At 38.5% G+C, this 19,633-nt stretch overlaps 1 protein-coding gene across 1 annotated transcript in view; it reads left to right on the top strand.

The window, feature by feature from the left end:
• LOC6493140 (eukaryotic translation initiation factor 5B) overlaps positions 1-5,510 on the top strand; it is a 31,102-nt gene extending 25,592 nt beyond the window's left edge. Inside the window, exons 8-9 of the mRNA XM_001957096.4 lie at positions 1,851-2,012; positions 5,105-5,510. Of these exons, the coding sequence (XP_001957132.1) occupies positions 1,851-2,012; positions 5,105-5,212 (270 nt within the window). The 3' untranslated portion in view covers positions 5,213-5,510. The remainder of the gene's footprint in view (positions 1-1,850; positions 2,013-5,104) is intronic.
• The last annotated feature ends 14,123 nt before the right edge of the window (positions 5,511-19,633 follow it).

Here is a 19,633-nt window from a genome sequence, read left to right as displayed (position 1 = left end):
AATTGGTTTTAATATTTGGATATATTTTTTTAAAATATATTTTTGGTTTGGATTAAATTCTATTTTTGTGGCACTTGCCTCAACCTCAACTCAGGTCCATTAATTCTACCTCTCGTCAGCGCATCTAGGCCCCTCTCTATAGACCCCCATCTATCTGTAGCATATCTATCTGTATCTCATAAATATCCATCCCCCACTGGGACTGCCGCCTTGCCTCCCAGCCGCGCAATGTTGAAAGCAAAAAAATTGTGTGGAAATGGAAATAAATTAACACATTTAATGAAAATTTTGCAAAATAAAAAAACAAAAAAAAAAATGCATAGAGAGAGGCTATAAACGAGGAAGAAGCGACAAAGAGGAAGACGGCGAACGGGGCGTATGAGTAATCAACGACAGGAAATGGTGACAAATGCCCCCCGCCACCCTCCTTCGCTGGCCCTACTATTCCGTTTCTGCCCCTGCGATGTGTGTGGGGTGTGTGGTGTAAGTGTGTTGTAGCTATTTGCACCGATAGCAACAAGAAATAAAAGAAAAAAAAAGAATTTCAATAATTTATTTGGTTTGAATGAAATACGAACGAAGGCTGAGGCAGCGGCATAGGCATAGGCATAGGCATAGGCAGCGCAGCGCAGCGACTGAGGCAGTGGCAGAAGCAGAGGCAGCGCATCGACAGCGACAGCGACAGCGACAGCGACGTTGCCGCCATTGGGGCGCCCACAGGAAACGCGAGCAAGCGACGTTGGCAACAGTTTCCTGTGTTGATGATGTTCTTGTTGTTTCAGTTTTCAGTTTGTTGTTGTTGCTGCAAACGGGTTACGACAACAAACATGTTACAATTTGGTTCAATGACTTTGGTGGCCTATCCAGATAGGAGTACAATACACTGAGAGAAATTTATTATTTCAAGTTTAATGGCAGAAGTCATGAAAAATAAAATATTTACTATTTGATTTTAATTTTTAAGAAAGATAATATATATTTTTAATTTAAATTTTATGAGAAACTTAAACTAAGTTTAATATTTTATTTACTAAAATAACTAAAATTTACTAAAGTAACTGAAACAATTGTTTGAGCTATTTTGGTTTAAAAATACTAGTATTTAAAGTAATAATTTGTTACTTATTCTTATTGAAAATACTACTTATTTTTTTCTATATCTTTATTACTAATTCTTTCTTTTCAAATTAATAAATTTGTTGTCTAATATATCTGTTTCTTAAAAGCTTGCTTTTATTTCTTATATCTTTTTTGAACAAAATATGTTTATATATTAGAGAGGTTCCAACCATCTCTTGATTCTATAAAATCTCTTGATATAATTTTAATTTTAAATTAATAAACAAATGTCATTTAAATGCATATATTTCTGTAACAGTGTTGTCTGGCAGAGTTAAGACTTGAATATTATCTGGTACTCCACAAAAAAAAAAAAAAAAAAATGAATAAAAAAACAGAAACAGGCCACAGGGCAGTAAGAACTTTCCACCCACAAGTTTTATCAGTGGAATTGAGGAAGTGGTCACCATCGCATATGAAACTTGCGCCAGATGCCCTGATAAGACCTTCCGCCCGCAGACCCTCACACCCCAAACCCTAAACCCCCAACCCTCGAGTCCCTCGTCCTAATCACCTTTTTGGCAAACCTTTTATTTGGCGCTTAGCGTGGAATTACTTTACGGCCCTGGCATATGAAATGAGGTGGCGACAGGCCTTATCAGCGATTCAGTCAATGACATGCGGAAGTACCACTGGCACCCCCATAAATGTCGCACTAGCTAATATTACACATACGCCCTGTAAGCCGCGACACTTTCACATCAAATTTCTCTTTGTCTTCTTTTTTGCAGTTTGTGGACATCGGAATCGTGACTTCCATCGAATCAAATCACAAGCAAATCGAATCAGCTCGCAAGGGTCAAGAGATTTGCGTCAAAATCGATCCAATTCCGGGTGAATCGCCAAAAATGTACGGACGACACTTCGAGGCCGAGGACATGCTGGTTAGCAAGGTGAGTTGTCGATCCGTCTAACACAAATAGAAAATAAAACCAAACAAAGCACTTTAAGTGCTTGACACTTGAAATTTTATTGAATGAAAAACAAAAGACGCAACACTGACTGGCAATAAAGTAATTTTTTCATTCAGTTTTTTTTTTTCGGGAGCGGAAAAATCAACTTAGAACACAAGTGATAGAATTGATTGCATGGGCGTTTGAAATTTATAAGAATAATATGATTTTTGGTTAGATAATGCACAAAGAGCTTTCACTCGGGGGGTTTTTTAAACAAGTTTGTTTTTAAAGAAGATGTATCATACAGAAGACTTGCTTTTCTTGACTTCCTATTTCTAAAGAAATTTTAAGACTTTTTTTACGTTTAAGAAATGCTCTCTAAAAGGCTAATAAAATCTTAAATGATATGCATTCTGTCAAAAGAAAATCCCTTAATTTAACTAAAGTCTACTTAAAATCAAATTATGCTTAAGAACCATATCAAGCTCTAAGGAGAAACCCCATTAATTGAGGAAATGCCCAAAGCCCATGTCCAGAGTCCATAATTCAGTGCAAATTCAAGTGCCAAACACTCGAGCTAACCAAAGGCGATGTATGATGGTATGGGGAAAGTGCCAAAGTTGTCAATTGCACCTGGCAGCAGGTGGGCCTGCACTTCCACTCACCTTGAACACTTAAACTCTGGCAACTGCCCTCCAACCACTGCCATCTGGCTTATCAAATTACATGGCCAAGTTGTGTGTTAAGTGGCGCTGGCTCTGATAGTGGGATGGTGGGGGAAGTGAACTTGAATGGCTCGAGTGGCGTTTAAAAGGTCTGTGCAACTTCCTTTCATGCAATCATTTGATTAAAAATTATACATTTTCCCGCCCGAATCCCGAGCGATGCTGCTGACGTCAAGGGAGGCGGTAGAAGCGGTAGAGGCCCCTCTTATCAGGCTTAGGGGATGGGAAGGTGTTGGCGTGTTGTAGTAGGCCTGTGTGTTAAACCAAAAATCGATAGGAAACTTAATTTTCCATTCATTCTGTTGTCAGCGTTATCAGCGGGTGGGCATCAGTGACGTCAGGGGTCTTTGGCGGCTCTAATTGCTCATTGAATTTCCAGCTTGATTCAACTAATCTGATGTAAAAAAAAAATAGTCTATATAAAGATGAATGAGTGTATGTTTAGGCCAGCCGAATTGAATAATAAAGCAAGACAATGAAAGGAATGCTTCAGAAGGTATATCCTTTAAAAAAAATGCTTTCATGTTGATGATTTCCCTTCTCGACCTCGACGACCTCTCGTCCCTCAATTGAAACACACTCCCCGGTCTATTTATAGTTCACAATGTCTTTGCGAGAACCTGGGAGCCATGAAAGGGTATTATGTCATGGCTGACCCCTACTATATACACCATACATATATTATATGAAGAGCATTTGACCCGAGTCGGCTGACGTCACGTTTTACCTTCCACGGCAATGCACTTGCACCGGCACCACCACCGGGCGGCGTTCATTGACTCTTCAACATCGTCGTCATCATCATTATAGAGCTAACCCAGTTTCCCTCGGATGTCGGATGTCGACCCAGTTATGTGTGTTTCGTATACGGGGGGTTCGGTTTTCAGTTTTCACAGTTTGCGGTTTTTTCGGCTCTGGCTTTAATTTGCTGCTATGTGCTATGTGCTATATATGCTGCTGCCGTTTTATCAGAGAAGCTCAATGATGATGGGGGCTATGACGCATTTGGCGACCCAAAATGGAGCAGAGAACCCAACCCGATCACCCAAAAGCCCACCCCATCCCTTTCAAATTGGAGCTGAGGTCAACTGTAGTTGACTTTTGTTTCGACCTTGCGGATTAACTCGGAAAGTTGTACAAGGTCTTGTGCAGCAAAAGGCTAAAAATAGCTACAATTAGTGGCGACTGATTGGATTTGAGGAGCTCAAAAGGCCGCCAATGAAGTGTAAATTGCACTTTGAAATCTGATTATTTTGGGGGGGGCCACCCATTCTTATCCGTATATTTTTATGGATCGGAATGAATAAACCCTGAATGGGACTATTTCAGCCTTAATTTAAACCTCCTTTTGATCCATAGATAACCATTCAATAATGTGCTTAAATTCAGGCTGTGTCTTTAACGATATCCTTCAACTCTACGAAGCTACAGACTGTGGTGGACAAAAGACTTGACTTTTGATTTCAGTTTAATATGCACGGTCATAAATGGGGAACTCCTTGGAAAGAGGCTTTATGTGCCGCTTATCGTTTAGAGGAATCTTTTGTGCGACGAGGCCCCTGCCTCGGCCCTATTGCCATAAATATATATACCAATAATCGAAACCATTGATCGGTCGTGAAGTGGAGAGTCTAATTAATATGCGATGCGCCAAAAAAAAAAAAAAAATCAACAAAATAATAAAAAGAAAGATGACAATAAAAATAATAATTAAGCGGGAGAATAAATGCGAACCCACAGAGACAGAGAGAGAAAAACAAGGCATGGAAGGGCGCATTGTAATCAGACTTTCGGGAACTATTCATAAGGTCTGGCGACTTGGGGACTTGGCGAGTTGGTGGTGGGGCGGGAGGCGCGCCATAAATGCGAGGCATTAAAAAACCCATTAAAGAAGCGCCATAAAAAATGGCGACACTAAAATAGCCTCGATAAAGCCTTGCGCTGGGGCATAATAAACTAAAGTAAAGATACAAACGAACAAAAAATATTGTTAAAAATGATTTTAATTGTTATGCGCCATATGTCGGTGTCCGAGAGGAGGGGTATGGATTGGGGTATTGGGGCATGAGGCATAGAGGCTTAGAGGGGGAGACCTGGTAAGACAGAGAGACCCTAACCGACACGTGCCGCCCCGTTGCTTGATTGATGAAGCATCCTGGATCACTGCCCCTGCCCCTCGGTGGGAGTTCTGACAATTGGCACGTTCCAATTATACATTTTTGCTGAATTCATAATGCAAATGATTTATGTGTAGCGCAGAGTGTTATTAATATGCATTTATAGCTACACAGCGAAAAAAATTACAATTCAAAACCTTTTAAAAATCAATTTATTTGACATTTTTTCTTTGAATTTGTTTTTCAGATTTCACGGCAGAGTATCGATGCCTGCAAGGATTACTTCCGCGATGACCTGATCAAGGCAGACTGGGCCCTGATGGTGGAACTGAAAAAGGTCTTTGAGATTTTGTAAGAAATCCAAAACAAAATATTTCAACTCAATTGCCAAAATTTGCTACAAAAATGGAAAACGCTGGAAGGATGACGAGTATTGCTTATATATGTGTCTGATTAACTAATCGAACTACAGACTGTGCGCTTGTGGTGTATCCTTGGAGCGGCAAGGATCCTAATTTTTTTTCTTAAGCCTAGTTTCATTTTTTTTTATGGTTTACAGCCGTAGCAGTAGCCTTCGTCGTCATCGCCGCTGTCGCTATCGCAGTTGTCGCTTAAGAAACTCTGTTATTATAATGGTTTTAAATCAAATTATTTTTCGTAAAACTCTATTTTACACAAAACACAAGAACATCATACAAATTAATTGCCTGCGATTTTTGTTAATGCTATCTAGAATAAAATGCAAAAGTGTTGTTTACCAAAAACAAGGACAACAAATAAAAAACCCTCAAACTAATGTTTCATTTTGGGGAAATGGGTGTTTCTATAAACTATTATATTATATAGAGTATATGCATGCAATCTGATAACTGTGTCACTTGTGACGTCACTGAGTTGCCATCACAAAGGATATTGACCCACTTGGCATGCGCACAGCTTCCAATTCATTCATAGCCAGGTCTTGGGATGCTGCCGCTGTTGCTGTTGTGTCATTGAACGCGGCAAGGATGCCGATGAATGGGCCAGCGGGCGCAGGAACAGGAGAGTGCGGGTGTGGCATCCATGTGGCTCCTGACGTCGCCGCTGCAAGTGCAAAAAACTGGGTCAGTCGCGACCAAGGTTCGTTAACCTGTATGGTCGAGCGAGCTGCTGGAAGGACAATTGTGTCGCAGCACTCTGTGCGGCTCTTGCAGAAAAATATGCGGCATGTTACACATTCCCACAGCAGCAGCTACAGCAGGTTTTTGTGAATGACGCAAATGCTGCTTTCAAGTATCCTTCAAACGGACTGGGGCTGAATGGGCTCAAGTGCCCTGAGCCTCTGGCAAAGTCCTGCATGGCATTCGTCCTCGAGGTAATGTTTTTTTCATATTAAGTGCCAGACCATTCATATGAGCTGCTTGGACCAGATATCCCTGAAATTATTGAGCCATGGATGAGTGGTGACAGATTCAAGGATATGAGTATTATCAGATTAGGATACGATGGCAGCTAACATTTTAAAAAAGGTTATATGAAGGAAAACTCTAAACGATAAAGACTAAAGAAAAACTATCCCCTAAAGAATATATTATATGAAGTAGTTCTTCGTAAACAAAGACTTTTCAAAGTGCCATACAGGGCGTATGAGTAATTTTTTGAATGCCATTTTGAAGAAAAATAGTTTCAGGGCTGCGAGAAGAAAAATAATAAGCAATAACACAGTTTCTGTTTTAAATTTTTGTATAAAATTCTCTATAAAAAAATATAGAAGATAACAATACCCTATGTGGAACCTTGATATTTAATTTTGTGGAATTTGTCATATCGGTCAAAAGTCTACAAAAAATTAGGTACTATAAAGTGCAATAAATTTCAAAACACTCAGCCAGAAGTGCAGCGCAAAAAGTTCAGGTTTTATGGTTAATTTCCAAGAGCTCTTCATATCGAATTACGCTATTTCTATCACGTAGTCGTGTCTTAAATGGTCCGAGTTCCACTAAAAATATACACATAATCATTTTTTTCTACTTTTCTGTACTTTTTTTTTGTTAAAATTTTATGTCCATCGAGCGCGTGGGTTATATTCATTGAGGAAAATATATAAAGATTGCATGTACACATCCTTGGTGGCTACGTGTCTCCATGTTCATTCATTGATTTTCTTGGCCATCATTGCCTTTGGAAAAGCACTGGCAGCAGCATCCAAAGCGAAAAACACAAACACAGTAGCAGAAGCAGACACAGACGCAGGCGTGGGGAAAATTCAAGAATGACATTCCCCGTCCATCGTGGCTTACTGGGTTGGAAAAAAAAAAATATACCCCAAACCCGTAATAAATGCCGTCACAAATCCGTACAGCGAGAGAGGCAAGCAGTGAGCGAGCACAAGGACGAGATTTTCATTCACAAGGCGAAATCATGAAAATGTGTTCCACAAAAAAAGGGATGTGGAACTAGGGCAACAAGCGCTGCGGCTGTGGTAGGTAAGTTTTCTAACTAACCACCCCCCAACCCTCCAGGGTGGGTGTCCTTTTGGGGGGGACTGGGACTGGGACTGGGACTGGGGGGTGGTTGGCATTTTGTTCATTGAGAAAAACGAACCGCATGGCGAAGGACTCTATGGGCACTTGAGCGTGCCAGCTTAACTGCTTAGCTTGCCCCAATGCCTTTCTGTATGTGTATTTGTATTTTTATCCGTATCTGTGCAAGTATCTGTATCTATGAGAGAGGGTTTTTCAATGAATGAAAGAGGAGAAATAAAGGTTAAATTAAAATAGACAAATAATAACAAGAAATTCAAAAATTATAAATAAATAAGTTAAATTGAGAACTTTACATACCATTTATAGGGAATGTTTTAGACATTTTCCATCTTATTTAAGAATGAAATTATAAATCAGGACTTTAATCTCCTTCTATTTGCATCTAAGGATTTAAATTAAAAACAAAAACTCATGCTAATTTTCGATGAAAAAATTAATGATACTTTAAAAAATTGCGAAAATCGGGTAAAATTTTCGATAGCCAAATTTTTTTGCGCATTTTGATACTCGAAGAGCTGAGTTCGAGAAAGTATATTAGAAGTCAAATGTTAGCCAATCATAAAATTATTAGCCAATTTATGGCAAATTTCCTGAAAATAAACGAGGCGTATGCGTAATGAGAACGGTTCAAACATCACGTATACGCATGAATTCTATTCTTTTTATTTTTATTGGGAATATTTCAGCCATTTTGTATTTGATACTAAAACGTAACACCTCTAACAATTATGAGGGCTTTCATTTTAATTTTTGGCAAAAAATCATGATAACTCGAATATCTAGTTCGATATGGCATGATTTTAGTGCCTATGGCCATAACTCTGCTAATATTTGGCCGATTGGAAAATGTTATACATTGACTTAGAACTTTGAGTACTATCAATATCTATGAAAATATAGTCAACTAAAATCTGATCCATTTTGCGAAAATTTTCAAAGGGGCCATCATGATTTTGGCCAAAAAATGGTCAAAATTTTTGTCGTTTAATTTTTCCGATATTTTTATGCAGATCGAAGGGGAAAAGTTCTCCGATTCATAAATGGTATTCCGTTTTGCGATCGGTTTTAAAACAGTTAAGATATTCGCTAAAAACTATATGGAAATTTCGGATTTTGGGCAAATCAAAAATTTTAAAAATGTTTTGCCAGTTTTTGAATTTTCCTGATGGGGAAATGTGTATAACTCGGCTAATACTTGGCTGATCTTAAAATGTTATACCTTCCCGATCTTAGAACTCCGAGTAGAATCTTTCCACATCAAAACCAGGCAACGAAAATTTTGACCCATTTTTCGAAATTTTTTAAAGGTTTTTGATTTTTGCCACCATGATTTTTGCCAAAAATTGGTTCAAATTTTTTTCGATTAATTTATCCGATATTTTTATGCAGATCGAAGGGAAAAAGTTCTCCGATTCATAAATGGTATTCCGTTTTGCGATAGGATTCAAAATAGTTAGGATATTCGCTAAAAACTGAATGGAAAGTTTAGATTTTGGAAAAATAAATAATATTAGAAACGTTGTTCCAGCTTTTCAAGTTTCCTAGTGGGGAAATCTGCATAACTTGGCCAATACCTGGAAGATCCATAAATGTTATATATTATGTAATTCCTTCATGCTACGCGAAGGAAATTTGCTTAAAATAAATGGTAATAAAAATTCAAATTAAAGCTGATAAATAGCTTCTTTTCTGGCTTTCTTTATAATATCTTTTGGGAAGTGCCCGCCATACGGAAATGCCCGTAAGAGACGTTCAGGCTTTTGAATTCTAATTTTTAACATAAAAATATTCAAAAATCTAGACAGGAAGTGAAACATTTGCCCAGCAACTGACCAAATTCCGAGTACTGCCTCCGTTCCGGAAATGCGATATTAAAACTCTGTGTAATTGGCCAACTCATCGATCGAAATCGTCAAGCGGAAACGGAATTTGGAACGGATTTGGTTTCGTAGGGGAGAACAGAACCACGTCAGACGATGGCGATGACTTCCAAATAAATCTAAATATTTTGCACGTGCTTATGATTTTGTTTGCTGTAGAAAATTGGCCCCAAAGTTTCTGTTTATATTGTACATTTCACCTCGAGGCCGACGAGGTTACCTCCTCTGTTGCTCTGTTGCTGCGGCGATAATCTAGGACACTTGTGACGTCAGAGTGGGCGTTACTTGGTATGTTTGGGACGTGGGCGGGGCACTCGAATATTTATTGAGAATTGAATGCACACACACACAAAGCAAGCCTCGGCCAAAAGCCATCAAACTTGGCCAACTTTGATACATTTTTCATTGAAGAGCATTATTTTGTTCAATGAAATCCGAAAAAAACGAAATACGAAATCCGAAATCCGAAATCCGAAATCCCACAATGAAATTTCATTTATTTCTATTCCTTTCATTCGCTTCCATAGCCAAGCACTTATTTGTATATGTTTGCCGAAATGTTTTGTATCTTTTTATTCAATAGCAGACCATTTTTTGTTGTGGTCTTTTGATTTGATCAGATGATTCACATTTGGCTGGCATTTCAATTTACGGCCCAAACAATGGAAGATGTCCAGTTACCCATCCCCGTCATCCCAATTCAAATGGAATTCCATTGGGAATACCCTAACCCAGTGGAGTGGTTAATGGGGCTATAATCTGGCCTTTGTCAACAAGCCAACAGATTAATATTTCATTCTACATTAAATACTTAAGAGGTCTTAGCTTAAAGACTAAATGTTAAAGAGGTGGTAAGGTTAGTACTGAAATAATATATGTAAGATGAGGAGTTTTTTATTTATATTTACTAAGATTCTTTTGTATTTATATACTATCTCTGCATATATATTTATTTAATTTTTGTTCTAATTTTCTAACTATATATAACTTCCCTTTAAACTTTCTTTAAGTTCAAAAAGTATCTCCAATTCGTTTTAAACACAACCTTTTCCTCATTCATCTTTTATGTTAAACTTTATATTTTTTTTTATATTGAAGCTTCAATCTGCGAATTCTTATATATATGTATATATATGTAGAATAAAAAGGAAAAGAGAGATATTTTTATGTGTCCCGCCCCATATGTGGAGCTGGCAAAGTGGCTGCTTGTCCCGCGTCCAAATTTGGTGCCGCATTCGACCGGATGTCGTTGAAAATTATATTGAAATCTTTATTGTTTTCACTGATTAATTTATGGGGCAGTAAACGAAATGAGTTTTTTGGGTTCTGTGTTCGGCTTTGTTCTGGCCAATTCGATTTTAATTGGGTTTCATTTCGACACAAGGAGTGTGCTAATCTAGTAAAGTGAATTTATTTCTTAAATTTTCGCGCCCAAGGGGCAGGGCAACCCTAGCGGACATCAGCTGTTGGAGGACGTGACCTTGAACGGCTGCAGCAACCCCCAAATGCAGACTGCATGAATTCACGGCCAATGTCGAGGATACGCCTACCGAAGGTCGTTGCCAAGGCAACTGAGTGGGCCGGAGACGAGCTCATTGGGCCAGGAAATGCAGGCGCCTGTGTGTGTGTTTGGGCGGCCATTGAACATAATACCGTTGCATCCAAAATGGCCGTCAAATGATTGACCTTGAACATGGACCGCCCATTGGCTGTGGAGTGCCGTCAAGCTGGGGGGGGTCGGGAGTCGCGGGCGGAAGCAGGCGGCGTTGGCGGCGACGGGGGAGTATATCCTGCTGGAGCTGGGAGCTTCTGCTGTTAGCTGGGAACAGGAGCAGCCGCCAGGAGCCCGGATTAATACGAGAGCTGTACACCCGAATTGGTACGAAACCCACGCACTGGTCGTCGGCATCCACGATTGGAGCTTCCCCTCCAGGACGATGTCCTGTTCGTGGGGCGCTCGTTGCTCCTTCGGCTGGTGGCTGCATCGCCGATGCAAATGTCGTGCAACGCTGGCTCAGTCACTGGACGAGTCTCAGGCTGCATTCAACGTGCAATCTCCGAAAAAGTCAAATTTTGCAAAGCTATCCACCAGATGGATATATAAATATATCTATATACATATTCAGTTACTGATATACACAAACAGTGCCCGTCTAAGGATATAGATGTGCGTCTTATTCGTGTTTTCCCAGCTCAACATTAGCAATTAACAGGAAACCAGCATGAAACAAAAACGCAATTAAACGAAAACATTCGACGCACATGGCGTATGAGTAATATATCAATATCAAGTGTCCAAAGACAAGATTGTAAAGTGTCTGAAAAAATAAACAAACTCTATCAAATAGTAAACAATCCTAAAAATAGCATTATCTCCTATTTAACAATTATTCAAACATTAATATAAATAATAATCACTTTTTGAACTCTCTTTAACCGTTTTAATAAACAATTAATCACAGCAACTCATAAGTACAGTTGCCACCAAAAACCAAACATCTCAATCAACCCCAAAAACAAAAAACGAAATCAAGAAACTCGAATACAATTATCTGCATTATCTGGTGCAATCGAATATCTTGAAAACTGAGAAAAACTTTGAAACAAAAAGCTCATCCATCAGCAAAGAAATCAGAAAATAATAGAGCTGCCTTCCCCACATCGGTAGTTCCATTTACTGGTGAGTAAGTGTATCCTTGTAACTTGTCCATCTTTATCAACATAGTTTCCAGGAGTTGCATTAAACTCAATACCAAAATGTCAAACAACATTGTCACTTGAAAGTTTGTGTCTCTTCTCTCAGGGGTCACAAGTCACATAAAGGTGAAGTGAAAGGTGAAAAAACAAAAAAAATTAAACAAAAAGTTGTGCATTATTATTAACTCTAAAGAGATTTAAAATTTAAGATGCATAGACAATTAAATATCAATTAAAAACAAAATTTTTTTAACAATTATTAAAACAAGCATAATAACTTTCTTATAACAGTGAAAACCAAGCTTAAAAAACCAAACTTAGAACCTTCATATTTCTAATTTTAACTTACATATACATTATGTTAAAAATTTAGTTTAAAATAGCCATAGATCAACTAATATTAGCAATAACCATGATCAAAAGATCTTTAAAAAAAATTAAATGTAGCTTTTGTCTTTTGTTTATTTTTAAAATTTAAAAAAGAAAACCAAAAATATGCATGATTTTTAGATTTATAATTGGTAAACCTATTTTCTGTACAGTCACTAAGGAAAAGGAACATAAATACTGTTAATTTATTAATTTTTATTTATTCATTCAAATTATATTTAAAGAAAACATATTCTCTGCTTTTTAAAGGGCTTAAGGATTATAGTTCTTTACATTTCAAAACAAATCATTGCTGATTTTAACTTGTCCTTTATCTTTTATTTTCTCATTTGGACAAATGTTATTGATCATGAAAAGATCAATCTGAAACCCTAATCAAGATTAACACAACAAAAAAGTATTAGTCATAAAAGTATTAAGATTATCAAATTAAGAAGCTTTCAATCATTTTTTTGGATTTTTTTGAATACATACAATACATTTTGAATACAAACCTCTCAATTTAAATACAAAACTGCTGATCATAACTTTTCTTTTGAGTTTTGTCTTCTTCAAAAAAATTTCACAACATAAGTATAGCTTAAAATATTCATCGATTACGAAATCAAATAAATCTTTAATAAGTAAAAACTAGTGCCTGTGCTTAATATTCAAATTATCCCCAGAAACTATATATAACATTTTTTGTTTTAATAAATTTTTAAATATTGTGGTCAATCCGTGTTCTCAGCACTAAAATTTAGAAACTTGAAAAACATTTTGTTGGGAATTTTTCAATACATTCCTTATAATCAAATATTTTTTATATTCTTTACATTTTTAAATTGCCATAAGATTATAGATTTAGAAACAAGCTTTTTCAGATCTCACAGCATTTTAATCCCTTCCCTAAATCTGCTGCTTCACTTTAAAAACTTTAAAAATAAATTGTAGTTTTTAGATTCCATTCCTTTTGCCACAAAACACCAAATCAGAAGCTATGGTTTGAGCTTTGGCTTTCTGGAATGCCATTAATCATTTTCACTGCCCAAAAAATAAAAGGAAAGAGCCAAATGGAGAAGTGAGGAGAAGGCTCTTAAGTTAATTTAGTACTTTGTGCGCTGTGCCAGATCATTAAAATTATTTGGCGACTTTGAAAAATTCGAAACAGTAGCCCCCAAATACCCAAATACCGACAGCTGAACGAATCTGGGAATGAAATTGGTTTGGCTGATGAGGATGATGATGAAGATGGTCGTCGTCGTCGTCGTCGTGTTTTCGCCGGCTACCCGCTGCGTTTGTCTGCAGATGTCTCATAAACATAAACTCCAACCAGATCCCAGCCCCCAGACTCAGATTCAGACTCAGACCCATCCCCAGACCCAGGCGCATACCCGAAAACCCATACTTGGTTATGGAACATTTTTTATTTATTTCTTTTCCTTTTTTCTTAATTTGTATAATCTGTATGCGAATCATAATGACGCGAAATCAAGATCAGGCTGAAGGCTGAATGCCGAGACACACTTTTGCATTTTATGGAGGGTTCAAAATGATGCTGGGGCTCACATTAAATAGAAGGATATTAACCCATATATTTTATAAAAGATGAGCTTTTTCAGGGTATATTTATTATTTTTCTAAGAGTTTAAGGCTTAGACTTCTAGAGCTTAAAAAAATATCAAACATTATTTTAGTTAAGTTAGAAACTGATGCTCTTTTATTTTATTTTACTTGAAGGAATACTATAAATTGACAAACTACTATAAATTGTACTTAAAAATATTTAAAAATACCTTTCTACTAAAAAGATATATTTTTAAGATCCCCAATGGGTTAAGAATCTTGGTGTTTCTGAACCATTCAATTAGCTCCATATGGGGGGACTGGCGTTGACCAAGACTAATGCCCACATTTCATGCTGACCGTCGCAGGAATTTCGATTCCTTCATGATTTTTTTCAGACTCTGGGTTGGGCCGTCCACTCAGAGACAGAGACTGAGACCTTTTCTTCGGGTCGATCGCGTAACATAATTGCGTGAATAACTGCGTTAATTTCCCAAAAGACTTGACAGCGGATGTGGCTACTGGTCTGCGTATGTGACTTAGTGGCCCCACCGACATATCCCTATCCCCCGAAAGATTCCTACCCGAAAGGATCCAGGTCCTAACCCAATTGTCTTGTCTTCTACTTTGCATTGGCATTCCATAAGCCTGGTCATCGATCCAATACCCGATCGATACCCTGGATGCCAACCTTTCTGGCATTTTTGGTCTCGTGTCTGCTATGGAGGTTTTTTTTTTATTATTTTTATTTAGTTATTTTTTGTGCCATAAATGGCTTCTGGCGGAGTGTCCAGTTTTTAGCTTACGCTTGCATACGCACACACGTCGAGCTCCATTTAAGGCGGCGGCTTCGGGGGCTGGCTCTCCCCATATAACATAATTATGAATAGGCCAGGCCATGTGGGCAAAAGGCAACTCCCCCGCCAAAATATGAGCTATGCGTTCCAGTTTCAGTTGTGGGCTTTTACAGATCTCCGTTCTGCCGCTCTCTTTCACTTGGACTAGGAAAAAACACAGAAAGAAATATACAATTTTTAATACAAAATTCAAGACATCGAGTTAAAGATCTAAATCATCGATCTAAAGTACAAAATTCTAAATTTAGAAAGTAATTTACATAAAAATAATTGTTATTTTATTGGTAAATCTAACATTAATTAATGAGTGACAAAAAAGTAATATATCAAGTGAATTATAGCACGTTTTTATCTTCTTTTAAAACCAAAATTAGAAAATTTATTTATTTTTTTCAAACTTGTTTCCTTTCTTAAGTTTTATGAAAAGAACTATTGAAGACTGAGCTGGACTTTTCTTAAAAAAAAGAGCAAAAAACAGAATAAAATGTTCTATATATTCTTTTCTATAAAATTCTAATCTAATAAATTAAATTTCTATATTATTTGAATAACAGTTCTAGAATTATCTTTATCTCTATTTTAAAATACAAGATTAAATATAGAAAACATCGAACTTATGAATGTGAGAATTGTTTTTGGGAAACCCGATTCTCTCCTGATGTTCCTTTTTGATATGAGTTGGTTTTCGTCTCATGACTAATATTTTCAAATCAAACAACCAATTTATCTAAAAATATTCCACTAATTAGTTATAAAAATTTCCCTCTGTGCACAAAATTCCACTATTACTCACTCTCTATCGATGGCAACGGAAGCGAGTTGGCGTTGCCGTCGTCATTTTGCGTTTGTCACAAATTTGTTTAGCTAAAATATTGATAGAGAGCCGAAAATAAAAAATAATAAACACAATTTTTTAATAGTTTTTCATGTGGGGGTTCGGTTGAGTGGCTTTTTAGCCGACTGCTCATTTTTCTGACCGTCGGTCTCTGATATGCAGTGCCTCCGTCGGCGACTTCGTTTGGTTGTGATTTAAGCCATCTTTTTGAGGTAATTTGATTATTAATTTATTATACAAGCTTTATAAATTTAACAACTTAAAGATTGCAACCTGCAAGATACTAGAAATTTATTTCAAAAATTCCCATCGAATTCCCATCCCACCTAATTTTATGATTTCCGTTTCCGTCAAAGCTTTCGGCATAAAATGCAACAATAAATAAAGCAAAATAATTTAATTTCTGAGTGAGATAATGTTTAAAACGAATACAAAGCACTTAATATATTTCCTGGGAATTTTACAATGTCCAGATAAGTACCACAGCTGTGATAAACAATCAGTTATTGAGACAATTTACACCCAACTCTAAATCCCCTAATCCTCCAAAGATGATAACAATTTTTGGCTTGAAAGAAACTTTGGAAAAAGCACATTTCCGACACTGGTAAATATTTGGGCGCATTATTATCAATATTGGCAAAACCTAAAAGTGTTTGTTATTTTGCATTTGGCCAAGTCACGGGTTAGCCATGTGACTTGGCCCGGCCGACTGATAAACCACCCATATTCTTATCTCTGAGATACTCGAAGTGCTGCTGTTCTAAAAGGAAATTTGTTTAGTGATTCGATTCGATTTGGTTATTGTGAAAGTTGATAATGTAGCCACTTCAGATCTCCATCTGGTCTAAAAACCGATTTACATATGGCCAAGTTTGGAGGATTTGGGCCGGCAATCGGGGAAAACCTGAGCAGAACTTGTTATTCAGGCGTTATGTAAATTGTTTCTGCTTTTCCATTTTATTTAAGCTTAGTTTTTGTGACTAGATTTTGTCCAAATATGGAACGCCTACGCCCCCGAATTGAAGCGAAGAATCGTTGGATTTCTGTTTTGTCGAAAAAAAACTTGATTATGCCAGCCAGTCTGCTGCAGAGTCTGTAAAAAATACAAAAAAAAAAAAAAAAAAAACAAGACAAATTTTGTGCCATATATGGGGTATTGTAACGCTGATTTATGGCGACGACTCGTCTGCCTCGTCTTCAATGAACTGAAGAAACTGAAAAAATAAAATTCAACTCAAGTCGGTTGTAAAAATTGCATGCTTAACCATTTCGATCGAAAAAATATATGTGTAGGCAAAAAAAACAAGTGAAAATGTGTCCATTGCACACGTTCAGGTATATATATTTAATTTGCTGCGATTGCAAAGACAATTTTTGTGTTTGCAAGCGCAAAAACAATGTGGTGGGGGGATGGGGAGGAGCAGCGCTGTCGCTGTCGACGCAGCTGCCAGCGCCATTGGCAGACGGCGGCAGACCTCCATTTCCATTCATTATAATCGTTCATTTCATTCATAAAAAAGACGAAGCGAAACGAAACGAAGCGAAGGCGAAGGCAACCGACACAGCCGTCGACCGCTGGCGAATATATCTCATGCGTGAGTGTTGGTAAGCGAATGTATCTGTATCTGTTGCCTCGGCTAAATTCGCCGCACTGAGAGGGAGAGCCAGCGAGAGAGCGTGAGAGAGAGCAAGTGAAACGCGGCGAAATGCCATGCCAAAGAGTTGAAGATTGAGATATTTTTTGTGATGGAGAGGAAATTTGCATGGCACACGTATCTGTAGCTATAGCTGTATTTGTATCTGTATCTGTGGGATGTGTGCGCTGCCTATTTGGAATATGCCACTTATTTATTTTGTATTCTGTGCCGCCAGCCGAGCGATACTACGGCCCCATAGTAACTGCTTACAAACATCCACTTCCCCTTTTGGAAAGTTCATGCTAATCTGCGGATCCCCCACCCCACCCCACACCATTCCGTTCTATGTGGCTCCTCCAGTTGATTATCTTTGTTTACTCCCGCTTCGAGGCTTGGCTTTGGCTTATTAGACAATACCTCCCCCTCTGTATACTCCTCCTCCCCCATACAGATACAGTCACGGCTCTACACTTCAAGACTGCGCTATTGTTGGCGCTTTTTTGTTTTATTTTTTTTATATATTTTTTGTTGTAGCTCAGTTGAGAAAAGTGCTACTGGTTTTGAGATTTCGAGGGCAGAGTTGTCAAGCACTCTCCATCGTGAGGCAACTCTGCTCTCAGCATCACAAAAAAATAAATAAATAAAAAAATAAATGCAATAGTAACTTTGTATTTGCTTTTTTTTTTAATAATAAATTATAATAAATAATTTCTTGAATTTCTGGCCACACTCTTACTGAATGAATTGGCACCTTGGTCACACCTGGATAAATACTCCCATATGCATTCAAATTCAAAAACAAAAAAAAAAACCCAAACAACAACAATGAAAAGAAAACAAATACACTTGAAGAAATCATAGAAAAAAAACTCCACCCCCTACTACTCCCCCGCCTTCCCCTTCCAGTCTGTGCGTAATTTTCATTCATATTGTCAGCCAACGCGACGCAGTCGACTGCGCAGCAGCAGAGTCTTGAGCAGCACACTGAAATTGTTGTTGTTGTTTTTCTTTCTTTCCCATCGTATTTTCCTGGGAGGGGGGGAGGTGGATCGTAATTGTTGTTGTCACAGATTTTCGGGAAAAACATGTAAGAGGAAAATTTCATTGAGAGAAAAAGAAAGAAAGTGGGATAATATGGAAAATGAGACAAAATAGGGGAAGCGGCAGTGGCAGAGGCAGGAGCTGGGGCAGGTCTGGTCTATAGTCCGACCGGGGCAGATACGATCCGAGGTGATTGGCAAATTGGCGACGAGGAAAATTACCAAGTTTATGCACGCAACGGCCGGAAAAGCGACAAAAAGAAGGAAAGCAACAAAAGCAACGACGAAGCACACCCATTCGTGGAAAACTTGTTCGTATTGGGATACTGGGGAGTGGTGGGGGGGACTGGCAACTGGGGACTTGGGGCCTCGCCGCGTAGGCAAGCCACATATTAACCCCACAAGGGCTTCAAAAAAAATATAAATAGAAGAAAAATTATATTTTATGTAATTAAAATAAAACATAAATCTTAAAAAACTATTTTTAAATTATTTTAAAATTCAAAATAAAAATCTCTTGGATTTCATGGGTTAATGGGTAGCTAGAAACAGTGGGCGGGGGGGCTGGCACATTGCAGGGGGCCCAGCTGTCGCTTGGCTTTGCTGTTATTGTTGTTACCTTTGTCTTTGCTTTTGCCTTTTCTCTCTCTCTCTCTGTCTGTGTCTTTGCTGTTGTTTGTTTGCGCTGCGAGCTGCGAGCTGTGCGCTGTTTGCATTTAAATTTAAATGAATGAAAAAGAAACTGGCATGAATTCGCCTCGACCCCGCTCTGCCACACCACACCCCACCCAACACCCTCGTCGCTCAGCTCAGCTCGGCTCGGCCGCCGCCCCCACCACCCCAGCCCCCCCAACGAGTGCGCCTACAAGTTGGCATATTTTCAATTTCCGTTTTTACACAGACACAGATACGCACCAACACACCGACAGCTCCAGAGAGAGAGCAGAAGCGGTATGGCGGAGGGAGGAGGCAGCGGGTGGGCTGGGCGAATGGGGGGATAGGGTGGGCGAAGGGGCCATTGGAGGCGAGGGGCGGCAACGTCCGGTTGGTTTTTGGTTCGAAAACTCGCCACTGTTGCTCGCTCTCCCTCTCTCTCGCACGCTCTCCACATCTGGGTGGGGGTTTTTTAGAGAATGGGCCTGGGGGGGGTAATGGGGGGCTGGTGGGTAAGGCCGTTCGTCGCCAGCCATGTGCCTTTACATTTATATTTCTATTTTATTCTGTTGTAGCTGCTGTAATACATTCCAATTCGCTGCAGCCAGGCTCTCTTTGAGTGCTTTGCTCTTGCTCTCTCTCTCTCTCTCTCTCTTGCTGAGTGTGTGTGTGTGTGTTTTGAATTCGCCGCTCTGCTAAGGCCGCATTTCCTG

Source organism: Drosophila ananassae, chromosome 2R, assembly GCF_017639315.1.
Source record: "Drosophila ananassae strain 14024-0371.13 chromosome 2R, ASM1763931v2, whole genome shotgun sequence".
Taxonomy (NCBI): Eukaryota; Metazoa; Arthropoda; class Insecta; order Diptera; family Drosophilidae; genus Drosophila; species Drosophila ananassae.
Note: the sequence above shows the minus strand (reverse complement) of the source record. Positions and strands in the feature narration are given on the sequence as shown.